The 15,759-nt window shown below is 34.8% G+C and overlaps 1 protein-coding gene across 1 annotated transcript in view; it reads right to left on the bottom strand.

The window, feature by feature from the left end:
• Positions 1–7,881: 7,881 nt before the first annotated feature.
• kcnj19a (potassium inwardly rectifying channel subfamily J member 19a) overlaps positions 7,882–15,759 on the bottom strand; it is a 24,246-nt gene continuing 16,368 nt past the window's right edge. The window contains exons 2-3 of the mRNA XM_016527603.1: positions 14,435–14,651; positions 7,882–8,711 (exon numbers count right to left, since the gene is read on the bottom strand). Coding sequence (XP_016383089.1) covers positions 8,074–8,711; positions 14,435–14,651 — 855 coding nt within the window. The 3' untranslated portion in view covers positions 7,882–8,073. The remainder of the gene's footprint in view (positions 8,712–14,434; positions 14,652–15,759) is intronic.

The following is a 15,759-nucleotide window of genomic DNA, read 5'->3' as shown; positions in this document are numbered from 1 at the left end:
TAACAATCATCAGCAGTGTGAGAGTGTGTGTGTGCCATTCTTATAGTGTGTGACTGATGAGGTGATGAGAGACAGGTGACTACAATTGGTGAGTGCTGATGAGTCCGAGCAAAGGATTATGGGAAATGGAGTCCTGGGTGAATAATAGTAAAAGTCATGGATGGAGTGCCCTCTGGTGGAGATCATGGGCACTCCAGTGAGAAATCATGACAATAGTATATAAAATTATATCGTCATAAAAACAATAATAGTATTTCAATTATACTAAAGTAACACCATTAGACAATAATTAAAAAAAAGATTTACATTTTGTAAATTTTAGACATGCAACACTTACAATTTATACATTTTATTTATTTTGTATTTTATTTGGAACATTTTATATATACTGTCATGGCCAAAAGTTTTGGCAGTGACATACATTTTGTGTTTTGCAAAGTTTGCTGCTTAAGCTGTTGGGGTGTTCATTCACATTGTTTTTAGATTATTGTGTAGAGTGATCAGATTCACTTGAAATAATTGCTAAAAGCTTCACTTTTCACACACACAAAAAAAAAAAATCACAGATTTTTGATCCTGACACAAAATGACCAGCTAACATTAATTGACTAATCATATCAGCAGCACATGTGAAAGTGTGAATGAGTACTAGTCAGGTGAAATCACTATCATACTAATTAGATTGTAAGAGCAGACTGATTGCTATAAAAGGAGGGAAGAAGCGCTTCCAATCATTGTGTTCTTGTTAGCAATGGTTACCTCAAAGAAACACGTGCAGCCATCATCGCTTTTGCATCAAAATGGCCTCACATGCAAGGAAATTGCTACAAAGAATATTGCACCTGAAAGAACCATTTACCGGATCATCAAGAACTTCAAGAAGAGAGGTTCGACTGCAGTGAAGAAGTCTTCAGGATGTTACAGAGTGTCCATCAAGCGCCAGGACCGTCTCCTCCTGAGGAGTCAGCTACTGAATCGTGTCACCAGCAGTGCAGAGCTTGCTCAGGAATGGCAGCAGGTTGGTGCATTTTCCAGCATGATGGAGCACCATGTCACAAAGCAAGAGTGATAAAGAAGAGACTCGAAGATCATTACATTGAAATTTTGGATTCATGGCCAGGCAACTCCCTGGATCTCAATCCCATAGAGAACATGTGGTCAGTCGTCAAAAGGCGAGTGAACAAGCAGAAGCCCACAAATTGTGATCAACTCTGAGAACTAATAAGGCAAGAATGGATCACCATCAGTCAGGATTTGGCCCAGAAGCTAATATCCAGCATGCCAGAGCGAATTGCAGAGGTTATGAAGAACAAGTATAGACTACATTTTCCCACACTGATAATTCTGAAGGCCTTAAGGCAGATTTCTTTGACCCTGGCAACACGATTGCTGAAATATGATTGGATAAAAGCTCTAATATAAACATACACTGCTGGAAGCAGTGCAACCAAGAGAAAAGCTATGAAATGAAGAGAATAGACTATTGGAAATAATTTAATACACATTCATGGAAAAATATATTAAAACTAAATCAGTGATTCTGATAGTGTTTAGGCCAGAGAAGGCTTTGCTGGCCCTGACGGCCCACCACTGATATATATATATATATATATATATATATATAGATCAGTGGGTAATAGCTACATGAGTATAGCCACTGCAGCACACCACCAACTGAGACCTGTCTGGTTTTTGTACATCATGAGGATCCAACCATAAAGTAGCTCAATTGTTAGAACCAGTAATTCAGAAAAGAAAGGCAATAAAGCAAAGAAAGAGATAAACACAAACAAAATGCTTCAGTGGAAAGGTGATTCAGCTTCATACTGCAGTTAAGGAACATTGTGTGCTGTACTCTGTGTTACAGAGTTTATATTTATTGAACAAAGCTCCAGGTCCATTTGATCCTTGTGCAACTACACTCTGTGCAGCTCTAATGCATGTCTTTACTGAGGAATGCCAGAAGCGTACGCCATGTTCCAGTGAAATCTGGAGCCGACACATAAGGAGATTGTTGTTTAAATCCTACTCAGGCTGATTTGTGCCCATTACAGCCATTTAAGAATGTTCTAAAAATTCAGTAGGTCTTTTACACAGAGAGTGGATGATGCATCTGCTCAGGGCATCTGCTGTCTAACAAAATATGAGCAAATCTGTCCTTCTCGACTGTAGAGTCTCATTAGATGGAGGAATGCAGCAGTATGTTCTTGCTGTGATGGGTTTTAGGTACTATTATAAGCTCTGTGGTGGTTTACTCTTTGTGTTGGTATTTATTCATGTGCATACAAGTACAACATGTTCCTGAATCAACATCCATTGTTGTAGTACTCTGATTTAAAAATGTACTCAGGCCATCCAAGATGTAGATGTGTCTGTCTTATCATTGGAACAGATTTGGAGAAATTTAACATTAAATCACTTGCTCACCAATGGATCCTCTGCAGTGAATGGGTGCCATCAGATTGAGAGTTCAAACAGCTAAAAAAAAACATCACAATAATCCACAAGTAATTTACATGACTCCAGTCCATAACTAAGGTCTTGTGAAGCAAAAATCTGTGTGTTAGAAACAAATCCATCATTTTGGCATTTTAACTATTTTAACTTTAAACTAAAGTCCAGTAAACAGAACCAATCACGTTGCTTGAACCAATCACGTTTTGCTTTACAGTCAAGGCGGTCTCGACCTGAAATAACTTCATTCATCTGCATTTGCTTAAATAGGAAACATAAGAGCCATAAAAATTGCTACAGTAAAAGATATTTAAATTTCATTAGTCCATTAGACTATGTATCAAGCCAAGCCACATTATATTTTACGTGCCTTTGAAAATGCCAGATAAACAGCGCTTTAAATCATGGCTATGGGAACAACGCTATACAGATGCGTTATGGAAGCTTCATGTTATTCAAGATGGAAAGAAAAGCATCAATAAGTAACTGACGGATAACTGGATTCAACCTCATGATAAACATACGAGTGTAATAGGTTAAATTGCCGTCACACAACAGCCAACAGCTTTTCCCAGTTTTTCAGTCAAGCCGTTTAATGATGTAGCTATGTGGATCTAACAATGTTTAAAGGATTATAAATACTATTTTCAAAAATGAGTTTAAAATATTACAAAGTTGCCATTGTTTGGGGAGGAAAAAATATATGTGGCTTTTTTAGATATTTAGAAATATTTATTATTTTTTTTACATTTATTATTTATTATCATAATCTATTTATTTGGAATTATGCAACACTTCTATCTCCATACATTGGTGAGCAAGTGATGTGATGCTAAATTTCTCAAAATCTGCTCAGATGAAGAAGCAAATTCATTTATCTTGTCAGAGTGAGTACATTTTCAGCATTTTTTTTTTCAGTTTTGTGTGAACTATTACTTTAATAGTTATAATTAGGCCTATATTGTTTTGTAATAATGAATAGCTAAGAAAAGAAATCCACAACAATGTACTAAACAATCAGTCTAGCGACAAAACACAGTACAGTGTCTGACTCTGTCGTCAGTATTGCCATGGACAATGAATATTAGGAAATATCAGACTGACAAATTCCGCGACTGACCAATCAGCATTGAATGTTCCAGAGTGCAGCGTGAAAGGTCTTAATCATTACCAGTCTTGATTATTAACTACTCCTGGGAGACAGCTGAACGCTGCTGTCTCACTGTCCAGATTAATCCTTCACCTTCATCAATTCTTTCAGAGAGTTTGAATCTTCATGTCCTATTCCTTTCCTTCACCCTTCTAAGTTCTTCTGAAACTTTAATGTCAGAGGTATTTTTACACCAGCAGTCTGTCAGCGTTATTAGTCTCCTCAGCTTTTAGACACTGTGAGAGATGAGCTGGAGAAAACTGTCATTTCTGAAACTCAGATGTGAAAAGATGAAAAGAGTAACATGATGTAGTCTGGATAGTCTCTCAAGAATGACGTTCTGCACCTGTTTTAATATGAAAGGTGTAAAGATTTTAAATAACATGACATGAATCTCTCTAGTTATTTAGGTTTTAATGTTTATGCACCTGCATGGCCAGTTACCACGTATAGTAGGTGATTTCTTTTTTTTTTTGATAATCTAACACATGTGATTTGTCTTTATTTATTTCCATAAATATGTTTGATTGTATATACACAGGCACATGTATATACATATACAAAATACAAAGGCATAGGCAGCCACCTTACCCCACACCTTCTCTCAATACTTTTCAGTTTACTTTGGTCTTCTATCTTTCATTCTCACCTTTTAGCTCTCTGTGTCCCTGCAATATGTCACTTTTGCGGTGAAACCTGTAACTCATTCACCATCTGAGCTCTGTCGGTGGAGACCTCTTTCTCTCTCTCTGTCCCTCCTGTATTTCAATCTTTACCTTTCAACCCTTCTCAGCTTTTCTCTCTCGCTTATTTTCTGCAGAGCAGAGGTGTTAAATGGACATGCTTTTCATTCAAACAGTCATCACAGAGCCATGTCCATGGTGCTGAAACCACTCTTTTTCTTTCTTTCTTTCTTTCTTTCTTTCTCTTAAACCCATTCTCCATGATGATAATGTTTTCAATTTATTAATTAAAATGGTTTTACTTATATTTTGTGGGGCTTAAAGTAACAAATATCTAGGTGTTGTACCTGTCCATATATTATCAAATATAAGAACTCATATAAGACGGCTATAAAACCTTTTTACTACTTAAAAGAAAAACAGTTTGTAAATGATATATTTCATAATAATAATAATTATTATTAATAATATTATTATTATAAATAATAATAATAATTAATAATCAAAAGACTATATATTTTTTTTTTTCCCCCTAAAAAATGTTGAGATTCTTGTTCAGCAAACGGAGCATCGTGTTACACCTGTTTCACACATACTCAGTTTGCAGTGCTTATGTGGTGCATTTTTTTTCCCGCACTCATGTTACCAGATTAGAGCAGGGCTATATAATTAGCTTCATTTGAGGGCCGAATTATCAAACTGAAAATTTGAAGGGGGCCAAGGGGGTGGGGGCCGTCCCGATCTCTTTCTGGGTTGACCTATAAAATTAGAAATTAAATTGAAATCGGAAACATTAGTGCTGTCTGTCAATCGATTAAAAAAATAATTAATCACACATTTGTCTGTAATTAATCATGATTAATCGCATATTTGTAGTCACAATTTCACACAACATAAAGATAGTATATTTTAAATATGTTTAAATGGCATCTTTTTACTAAGTAGTATATTATTAATGAAGTATGTAACAGTGTCAGTCGCCATATACTCGCTAACGCTGATTTTTACTCGCATTTGGCACTTGGCGAGTGTTAATTTTAGGCCCTGTTTCTAACCCTTAGGACTGTGTGTCAAGGTAAGTATTTTATGTATGTATATACAGTATGTATGTATGTATGAATTTGTTTATTTTGTTTACTTACATATTTAAATTAATTAAATGTTATGGCCATTTATGAAAAGGCAGGGTTAGTTCCTGATTCTTGACTTGACTTTTTTCTTTTCTTTTCTAACATTTGCAAAATATCAATGAGCATGCGTCACACATAAATGTATTCAGTCAAAGTCTCTTTAAGGCATTCTATAGTCTTTGATATACTGCTTAGGCAGTATTTTAGCTCATGAATAATGGTAACAACAACACTTGACATTTTTAGAGTTGTTTAATCAACATCCTTGCTGAACAAAGTATAAATGTTTTTATTTTTTTATTTTTTTACATTGCATCAAACTATCATGAATAGCCTACTTGATGTGTGTTTTGAAGTAGATTTATTTGAAGATGTCTCATTTTCATTCACCATTTCATTCACCATTAATAATATTACTATTTTGACACAATTTTTCTTTCCTTGATCATTCTTTAAAAATATATATATATTATGTGTATTCATATCTTTATGTGCTTTGATGTAACTGCTTGAGTCATTCAATCCTGTTTGACCTGATGAGTTCTCTAATTACTTACTCTGCCAACCAATCACTACGCTTTCAATCACCAGTAAACCCCACAATGATTATCCTCTCAACCAATCACCGTGAAAGGTCTTAATGGATCATTTTGAGACAAAATGGGCATTTAATGTGTTTCTTTCTCACCACAGATAATGATTAGGGCATCAAAAGTTCACCCCACGCAGCAAACAAGGTGACAGAAAGACTGCTTGAATATGAATATGTTACCAGCCTAATGATTGCATCCTGGCATTGTCAGAGTTTAATGCATTGACTGAATTTATGAATTTCATTTTCTGATGGAAAGTATTTTCCATCAGTTTTCATGACATGCATGACTCCACAAGAAGTGCGTTGTGTCCATTTGATGATTTGTTACAGAATTTCTCTCTTTGCCAGTGTCAAAATCCAATGGTCATTAAACATTCTACAAATGCATTAATTTTTAATTAAAGTACAAGATTCTACAGACATTATTAATGAACAAGCTGTTTGGACTTGAGGATGAAATGATTAATTCAACATAATGCATCCTCTTTAATGGCAATGTAATGACCTTTAGTGCATATTAAAACGTCACATGAGAGCATTTTATAAAATACTTTTAAATACTAAACTCTATAGTTGTATGTACCAGAGATGTGTATATATATTTAAATATATATATATATATTTATATATCTTTGATTCTTCTGTACCAGAGAGACTACTAAACACACACCATGCTGCAGCTGAATGGAATTGATTCATTTTGACTAGGGATAACAGAGGGTTGTATGATATACAGCTAGAGATGAGAAGTAGGCATGCACATATTGTAATTGTGTATATTTGTGATATCACTAAGTGTGTGAGTGAGACACACTGGGCGACCATATACAGTCACCAGTAAACAACTAAAGAATACAAATCACAGTATTTCCAGCTGGAGTTCTGTGCTGAAAGAAAGAAAAATACAAATGACAAAAAATAATAATACAAATTAAATGTTACCTCTTGTGCTTTCTATTAGTTATGTATCTCCAACTAGTTCTCACATGGCAAAACAGTACTTTTTCAAATTTTACAGCTAAAATATCTGAAAAAAAAAATCATTGAAATTTACTTGAGAATCAACAATACTTAAGATATTCATACTTGTTTTCAAAGAAAGTATCTTTAATTAAAGTGTATTTTCCCCAAAAGTTTGGGATCAGTAACATTTTATGTTTTTTAAAAGGAGCTCTTTTTGTTAACCAAGGGTGCATTTATTTGTACAGTAAAAACAGTAATATTGTGAAATATCATTACAATTTAAAGCTGTTATTACAACAGTTTTCGATTTTAATACTTGTATTAAACAATGTATTTTATTCCAATTATAATAAAGCTAAATTTTCAGTAGTCATTACTCAGTGTCCCATGATCCTTCAGAAATTATTCTAGCATGCTAATTTGCTGGACAAGAAATATTTCTTATTAATATCAATGTTGAAAACAGTTGTGCTGCTCAGTATTTTTGTGGATAACGCAATACTTATTTTTTTAGGATTCAGATTCAGAAAGTTCAACAGAACAGCATTTATTTGAAATAGAATACTTTTGTAACATTATAATTTTCTTCACCGTCACTTTTAATCAATTTAATGCGTCCATGCTGAATAAAAGTATTAATTTCTTAAAAAGAAATAAAAAAATCTTACTGACACCAAACTTTTAGTGTATACAGTACATGATGTGTTGTCTTAAATGTAAATGTATCTCGTTTCAAGTGTTTTTATCTGGTTTATTTTGTTTCCAGGATCTTTAGGCATTTAACTTTTTAAATAAATATTTTGTTTTTCAAGGATTTTTAGATCCTTTACTGTAAAATAAGTCAAAAATACTAATTAAAAATACATTTATACATTTTTTTTGTATAAATGTATTTGTCTCTGCAAGCCACTGCAATCATTCATTGTGCAGTCAGAAAGTTAATACTTGACATGTTACCGTTACTCTACAAGAGTCCTTATTTAGTTCCAAGCAAAACAATAATTTTGCTCTAATCTGGATGTAGTTGTCCATGCTCATTGTACATAAACACTGTGAACTGCTCTCAGATTAGGAGAAAGTTTCAAAAGCACTTCTAGGTCAGCGATCTGCATTCATCTTCCTTAATTTGGGAGGCAGGTTGTCCTCTGGTCGGCCACCAGGCGTGTGTGGAGGACCGTGGGTGTGTGTGGGGATGGCCGCTGGGGTGGGAGGCAGACTTCTCAGGTGGAGGTCTCCCGTGGACATGGCCATGGGCTGGAAACCCACTTTGAGGGCTTTGAGGTGGAATCGTGCCTCTCCGTCAACCTGTCCAGGGCTGGAGCTGAGGCGTTGTAGTTTAAGAGGAAGGTCCCCCGTGCTCGAAGCCTTTTCGGACTGCTGCAAGCTCAAGCGTAGTACCTTCCTCTGCAGATCTTCTCTACCAGACGAGCTCATTTTCTGAAGTTTGCTGGGCAGCTTGCAAGAAGCGCTTCCAGGATGTGCCCCTTCCTCACCTGCTTCCAGGCAGTCCATGGAAAACACTCGCTCCCGGTGCGGTGTGACCAGGGGGGAGGGGAGCGAGGATTTCTCCTCATATTCTTTCACGCTATAGGGTGGCGTGGGAACCTCAAACGTGCTGTGAAACTGGGAGTAGTCCACCCGAAAGAAGCCCTCTTCCAGAGACATGACGGGCAGAAAGCGGTGACCCCACAACACCTCATCTTCTGTGTACGAGGTACGAGCTTGACATGTCATACCTGTGAGAAACAGCATAAGCATTACAATGGAGAGGAAAGGTTTATGGTCAAAATGTATTAGAGATAAGGAGGCTTTCATTGTCAGGTTAGCCTGGCCATGTGAATGATTTATGCTGCCCTGTTCTTCCAAGAATGTGATTTACAGACTCTCAGTACATAATGTGCGTGAGAAGGCCATGCAAGTTTTAAGACTTCTGCAACCATAATTCAGCCAGAGGGCCATTCAGTGAGTCATAAACACAGCCCGAGCCATAGCTTTACAGGCCGGGCTCTTTCGCTTATAAACCATCCAGGAAGACTGAAAATCCAATCTGTTCCACAATAAAATTAAAAACAATCAATAGAGTAATCACAAAACAATTGGTGTTCCTAAAGAATGCTTTGTTTTTCTGTTGTTGTTTTCATTTTCTGCAGAAGAGGAATTATTATTTTCATGGGCATAAACCAGTAAATAAAAAGAGAAATGGAAAATGTATGCTGTCATACTGAAGTAGCATTTGTGTCATTACAAACAGAATAGTGTTTAGGCTGTGCTTATATTATGCAATAGTTCCAGTGCTCGATTTAATTGGCTGAGACTGTCAGTCTTGTGTAGTGGTGGGGACATTTTAGTGTCTTTGTTTTTGCTGGTTACATCGATATGTAGGTGGTTTAGTGTGTTTTATGAATGTGTCCTTGAACTGATTTGCGATCCAAAACAAGTGATCATAAGTGAGTCATTAAATAATAATGACAGTATGACACTCGAATGACTTGTTCAAAACACTGATTCATGCTTGAACAAAACTACTGATTATGAGTGAGTCACTGAATCATTTACTCATTAAAAAAATACCGAATCATTCATGAACAAAGTTAGTGATCATGAGTGAGTCATTGAATCATTCACTCAACTGATTTGTTAAAAAAAGTATTCATTTATGAACAAAACAAGTGATTATGAGTGAGTTACTAAATCATTCGTGCAACGATTTGTTTTAAACACTGATTCATTATTGAACAAAACAAGTGATTATGAGTCAGTCACTGAATCATTTATACAACCAAATTATTCAAAACACTGATTCATTCCTGTACCGAACAAGTGATCATGAGTGAGTCATTGAATCATTCACTCAGTTTTTTTTTTATTATTAAAAATGACATTTTATTCATAAACAAAAAAGTGAATATGTGTGAGACACTGAATCATTCATTCAAATGACTTGTTCAAAGCCACTGATTCATTCTGGAACAAAACACCAGTGTGCAACTGTGTGTTGCTCTGAGACAGGATTCTAACGTTTGGAAATATTTCAGTTAGTAGATTAAAAAATTCACAAAGTAACCAATAATACTGTGTCTAAGTTACTCAATTTGAACTTATTGTTTATTGAACTGTTGTTTAAAAGCAATATCACATAAGCACTTTTTTTTTTTTTTGGCCTGAATCATTAGTGATATTCAGAGCATTAGTGAGATTATATAAAAAACTGAAACAGAAGTGGAAAGAGGAGAGATAAAAAGCGATACTTATGTCCTTTGCCGGTGTCCCTGCCCGAAATGCCTAAATTTTAAACATTATTATTTATTCACAATCAGACCCAGGCTTTTGCAGACTTTTAGCAGTTTTAGTGCTGATTTTGGGAAAAATATGCATATTTCTACAGAATGGATTTAAACATGGTAAAATGTGTTAAACTGGCCTTGGGACTGAAACTGAAAGCATCAAATTAGCCAAATATTTAATATACAAATATGCAAAGGCAGGGGAAATGTAAAAATTAATCAGTGACAGGTGTTCAAAGTCTGCAGAGCTTCTGTGTGGGCCTGCTCATGATTAAATTATTATCATTAAATAACCTACTAATTAGCAGCAACTATTATGAAACATGAACAAAAATGAAGGATGAAGATCATAACAACTCGCTCTCTAAGAGTGTTTCTGCTGGCACTACATCATCCCAAGTAATTAAACCAGTTTATGTGACATTAATCACACTGAAAATCCCATATTTTGCTGCTGGAGTGATCATGCTGAGCGGGAGCAATGGGGTGGCATGGCTTCATCTAAAGGCTTAAATGATGGATCTATGCTGGAAGAGGTTTTGCGAACGTATCAATGGCTTCACTGCAGTTCACTGCACTACTGAAAGTAGCTTTTAAAGCTCTCATTTAAAGCAAGTAAGACTCTTCATTGCGCAATACTCTGTCGGCATACATAATTAGAGTCTCTCGGTCGTCTCCTTTGGTCTGATCTATGGTATTGATTAAAAGAAGCCTCATACTTCCCGCTTACACACATGCGTTTAGTCTATTTGACTAAATTGCACATATATTCCGTTCTTTGTTGTTTCTTATTAGGGCATACAAAGAGAAGATGCAAATTAAAATGAGACTTTTAAATTCTGTGAGCTGTAAAGGTTCATGCAAAGCCCTTAAAGTGATACAGAGCTGTGGCTTTGTCTTGTATCACTGTGTAAAATGATTAACTTGACATTTCTGTCTGTGTCCAGGGCTTCAGTGGATCAATAAGCACTTATGAGTACATGGCAGACCTCAGCTCTCGATCAGCAGGGTGGTTAACTGTTTTAAATCACCACATGACAGTTTGCACCTCTTACTGGCCTGACAAGAAATTAATTACTCAATGAAATAGTGAATGAATAAATGGTTTACCAGGAGCCTTCCTCTAGTGTGCACTGATACGCTTGATAAGTGTGCGTTTGAGTGTGTTTGTGTCTGCTGTTGTCACTGCTGTTACCCCTGTAATAACGAGCATCGCTGACACAGAGGCTATGTAATACCCTTCCTCGCTTTGTCTCCATCTCATATCATTTCTCAGAGAAAGCGAGAGTTCAAATTTAAAGGCCCTCTGCAAGTTGTTTCCATTTGATCAGAGGTTTACAATGAAAGAAGTAATAACACTTGAAGCTGAATTAAATTTCCTGTTTTCTTCTGAAAGGTTAGATGAAGAAAGTGTGAAAAAAGTAAAAGAAATAATTATAAATATATGAATAATTATAAAACAGGAGTCGTCTTACACTCACTGCTACAATACAGGGTGTACTGGGTGGTTTCCAGAGAGTTGCATTGCCAAGGTATGCTGAGGGGTATTTAGTGCAATGATGCGCTTCCTTGTTAATACATTGTTATTATCGCCTCTTTTATTTATTACTCTCAATATGAAAATGAAATGTAATTAAATATGTGTTTCTTTAATTGAAATAAAGCTGAAATAAAAGAAAAAATATATATTTTGGAAAACTTAAACTTGTTAGCTGCCAAGGCAATATTTCTATATTGTTTAGGAGTTTTAAGTACTAAAATTACTAAAACTACTAAAACTGAAATAAATACTAATTAAAGCTATATAAATAAAACGGAAAGAATTTAATAAATATAAAATAAAAATAAATAAAAACCAATTATTAATAATTTATTCATATTCATAAATACTAGTATAAATAAAAACAATATATTAGAAATGCTACCGAAATAACACTGTCGTTTACTAGCTCAAGTCAGCAGAGCAAAATAATATGAGGTATTTTTATTTAATTTCTTGTTAGATAAATCATATCATTTAAAAATGCAGTTCATAGCATGCATCACTCCAATGACTTGAGGTGTCCTTCTTGTAGCAGAAACTGTGTCAGATGAGTTATGCATCAAAGTTTAATACTTAGAGCTTAATACTTAGGGCGACTGTTCAAATCACTAACCCTAAACATAGCCACTAGTAATAGTGATGGTTAGAAAACACCCCTAAAATTGAAATGAGAATCATATTTGATTGAAAAGGTGAGAAGTAGACAGGAAAGGAAGTTCTAATTATATTTTTGTTTATTTGTGCAGTGAAAAAGAATGCAAAAAGAACTGCTCTCGCTTTCTCTTTCTCTCACATCCTCAAAAGAAAATCCTATCCTGCCTTCTCCAGTTACTTTCCTTCTTCGCACTCTGCTTGCATAAAAGACACAAGGAACAGATCAAACTCAAGCAAGGTTTGAAGCTCATACATCAAACTGACAAGCATGTGACTGGAAAAAAAAAACTATTATGCAGAAGGCACTGCTAACAGCACGGGTACAGAAAGACACTCTTTTACAACCCACTCATCACCCCCACTGACCTGACTGTACCTACTGCATCCATTCCAATAGAAAACCAGGACTGAGGGGTGTGAGGAAGAATACAGAGATGTAATCACAGTTTACAAGGTTAAAAAATACAAAGAAAGTGTGAGAAAAGTGATATGTTCAATTAGATCTGATAAATGAACATGAATGATGACAAATGAACACCTTGCAAAAAAACCCCCAAAAAAACAAACAAACCATTTTTCCAGTAAAATATCTTAACGTCATTAAAACAAGATAAATTTACTTGAGAAGCAAATTGGCATGACTTGTTTTCAGAGAATACATCTTTAAAAAATGTAACTGTCATTGGCACATTTGTTTTATTCTTGTCAAAAAAAAATGAAAAGACATCTTAAAATATTCTTTTTTTTAGGGATTTAAAATTTTTTTTTTGAATAATGTTAAGTTAATTTGGTAACACTTTACAATAAGGTTTCATTTGTTAACATTAGTTAACATGAACTAACAATGCAAAAACTTATATTAAATCATTTATGAATATATTCTGTTATTTTGGTTGTGACTACCATTCATACTTCCTATTTCCATTTCTGCCTCCATTTCTTTCCATCATTTATGATCTGTTTTTTTTCTGACTGTATAGCTCAATTCTGAGTTTAATTCTTTCTGAGAAAAAAATTTTGATAAAAAAATTCCTTTTTTTATTCTGTGGTGAAAAAAAAAACAGAATTACTAAATGTAAGCTCAGAATTCTGAGGAAAAAAATTACAATTACCTTGTTTTATTTTTTATTCTGTGGCAAAAACAAGAAAATAGCATTGTGAGATGTCAAAATTCTGAGAGAAAAAAAAAACAGTCAGAAAAATTTTTTTTTTGAATAATGTTAAGTTAATTTGGTAACACTTTACAATAAGGTTTCATTTGTTAACATTAGTTAACATGAACTAACAATGCAAAAACTTATATTAAATCATTTATGAATATATTCTGTTATTTTGGTTGTGACTACCATTCATACTTCCTATTTCCATTTCTGCCTCCATTTCTTTCCATCATTTATGATCTGTTTTTTTTCTGACTTTATAGCTCAATTCTGAGTTTAATTCTTTCTGAGAAAAAAATTTTGATAAAAAATTTCCTTTTTTTATTCTGTGGTGAAAAAAAAAAAAAACAGAATTACTAAATGTAAGCTCAGAATTCTGAGGAAAAAAAATACAATTACCTTGTTTTATTTTTTATTCTGTGGCAAAAACAAGAAAATAGCATTGTGAGATGTCAAAATTCTGAGAGAAAAAAAAAAACAGTCAGAATTGCAAGATATAAGTCAATTTTTGATGGTACTTCCATAAGTATGATCTAACAATGAACAGTTATTAGTAGTTTTATTAATTTACGTTAAGAAAGATAAACACTCTAACAAATGTATTGCTCATTGTTAGTTATTGTTAGTAAATGCATTAACTAAGATTAACTAATGGACCTTATTGCAAAGTGTAACTGATATTTTTTTACATGAAATCTAGAAAAAAATTACTGTGTAAAATCACTGAAGGCATGTGAGCAAAATTGTAAATGAACAATTGTGTCAAGCCAGATTATGTTCCGAAAGAAATGGAGAATGGAGTGAAAAATGCTACCCACCCGTTGTCTCTACAATGCCCTCCAAGATGACGACAATCTCAAACTGCTCGTTCATGAGCGAGCGTTGGGACAGGTCGAAGAAAGGGCTCTTGGGATTGATCTCGTGGCAGATGGTGAGGGGAGAAACCAGGAAGAGTTGGTCAGCACCTGTTCCAAAGCCCACATCCAGTTCACACTGATCCAACGGCAGGAACTCACCCTCCGGCGTCTGACGAGACTGGTGAGAGACAATCATCATCATCATCATCATAGTAGTCGTCATCTTCAGCCATTGACAATCATCAAATCAAAAACATCAATTTTAGACTATGCCCTTCAATATCCGAGACAAATTACAGCAGGAGTAATCAATATGAAGAAAAAAAAGAGATAATCAAAGATGGTAAGAAATGGAGGTGGAAATGGAAATAGGAAATTGAAAGTCAGCATGTATATTTACAATCTTTCTGCTGTATAAAGTCTATGGTAATCAGACCCAAAATAACAGAATATATTGAAATTGAGGGAAATATTCATGCTGTTTAGTGTGTAAGGGAATTATTCCTCTCTAGGCAAGTGGAGAGAGAGAGTGTTTGTGGCTGGCAAGGAGTGAATAGGGAATTTTGACAAGCATGAGTGCTCAGAACAGTGAAATAAAACACAGACGGTGCAAAGGAGGAGGCTGGGGTGAGATAAGAAAATGCCTACAAAGCATCGTGTCATTTCAGCCATGATTTAAGACGATAAAGAGTGTCTGTTCAGAAAGCTAGTGAAATTTAAGACCTGATGATTTACAGGGCGATGTCAAACTAAAGAAGAGAAGGAAACTCCAATGTGAGGGTTATGTTTTTCTACACATGGGGTTTGTGTTTGTATGTGGAAAGGCAGAGGATGAATCCACACACAAATTCACACTCTTGTGAATAATGTTGCTCTGAATACAAAGTGGAAGGGAAGCACTCTTACATTCAGCTAGATGGCGGATGTCCTCTCACTTCCAAGTATCCATATCATCCACACTCAGTACAGTGGTCTTACTGGAGCTGTTTAGGCTACCCTTACGAAAAAGAAGTTTATTCAAGTGTACTATTAGTATACTTCTTTTAAACTAAAACATAGGAAAGTATACTTTTAGTCTACTTTTTATGTACTTTTCAGAAATGGGCTTTATGTACTTCTCAGAAATATACTTAAAATGACATTTAAGTATACTTGACTTATACTTAGAAAAAGTCTAAATATATTTTAGCTATAATTGTGCTCCTAGAATCCGTGTTTTCATTGTTATACGGTAGGGGGCGCTAGTACACATCTTCCGTACAGAATTTCCAAAAAACACAAGAGAA

This window comes from Sinocyclocheilus rhinocerous, unplaced genomic scaffold (assembly GCF_001515625.1).
Source record: "Sinocyclocheilus rhinocerous isolate Xijiao unplaced genomic scaffold, SAMN03320098_v1.1 scaffold273, whole genome shotgun sequence".
NCBI lineage: Eukaryota > Metazoa > Chordata > Actinopteri > Cypriniformes > Cyprinidae > Sinocyclocheilus > Sinocyclocheilus rhinocerous.
This window is presented reverse-complemented; position numbering and strand designations above follow the sequence as displayed.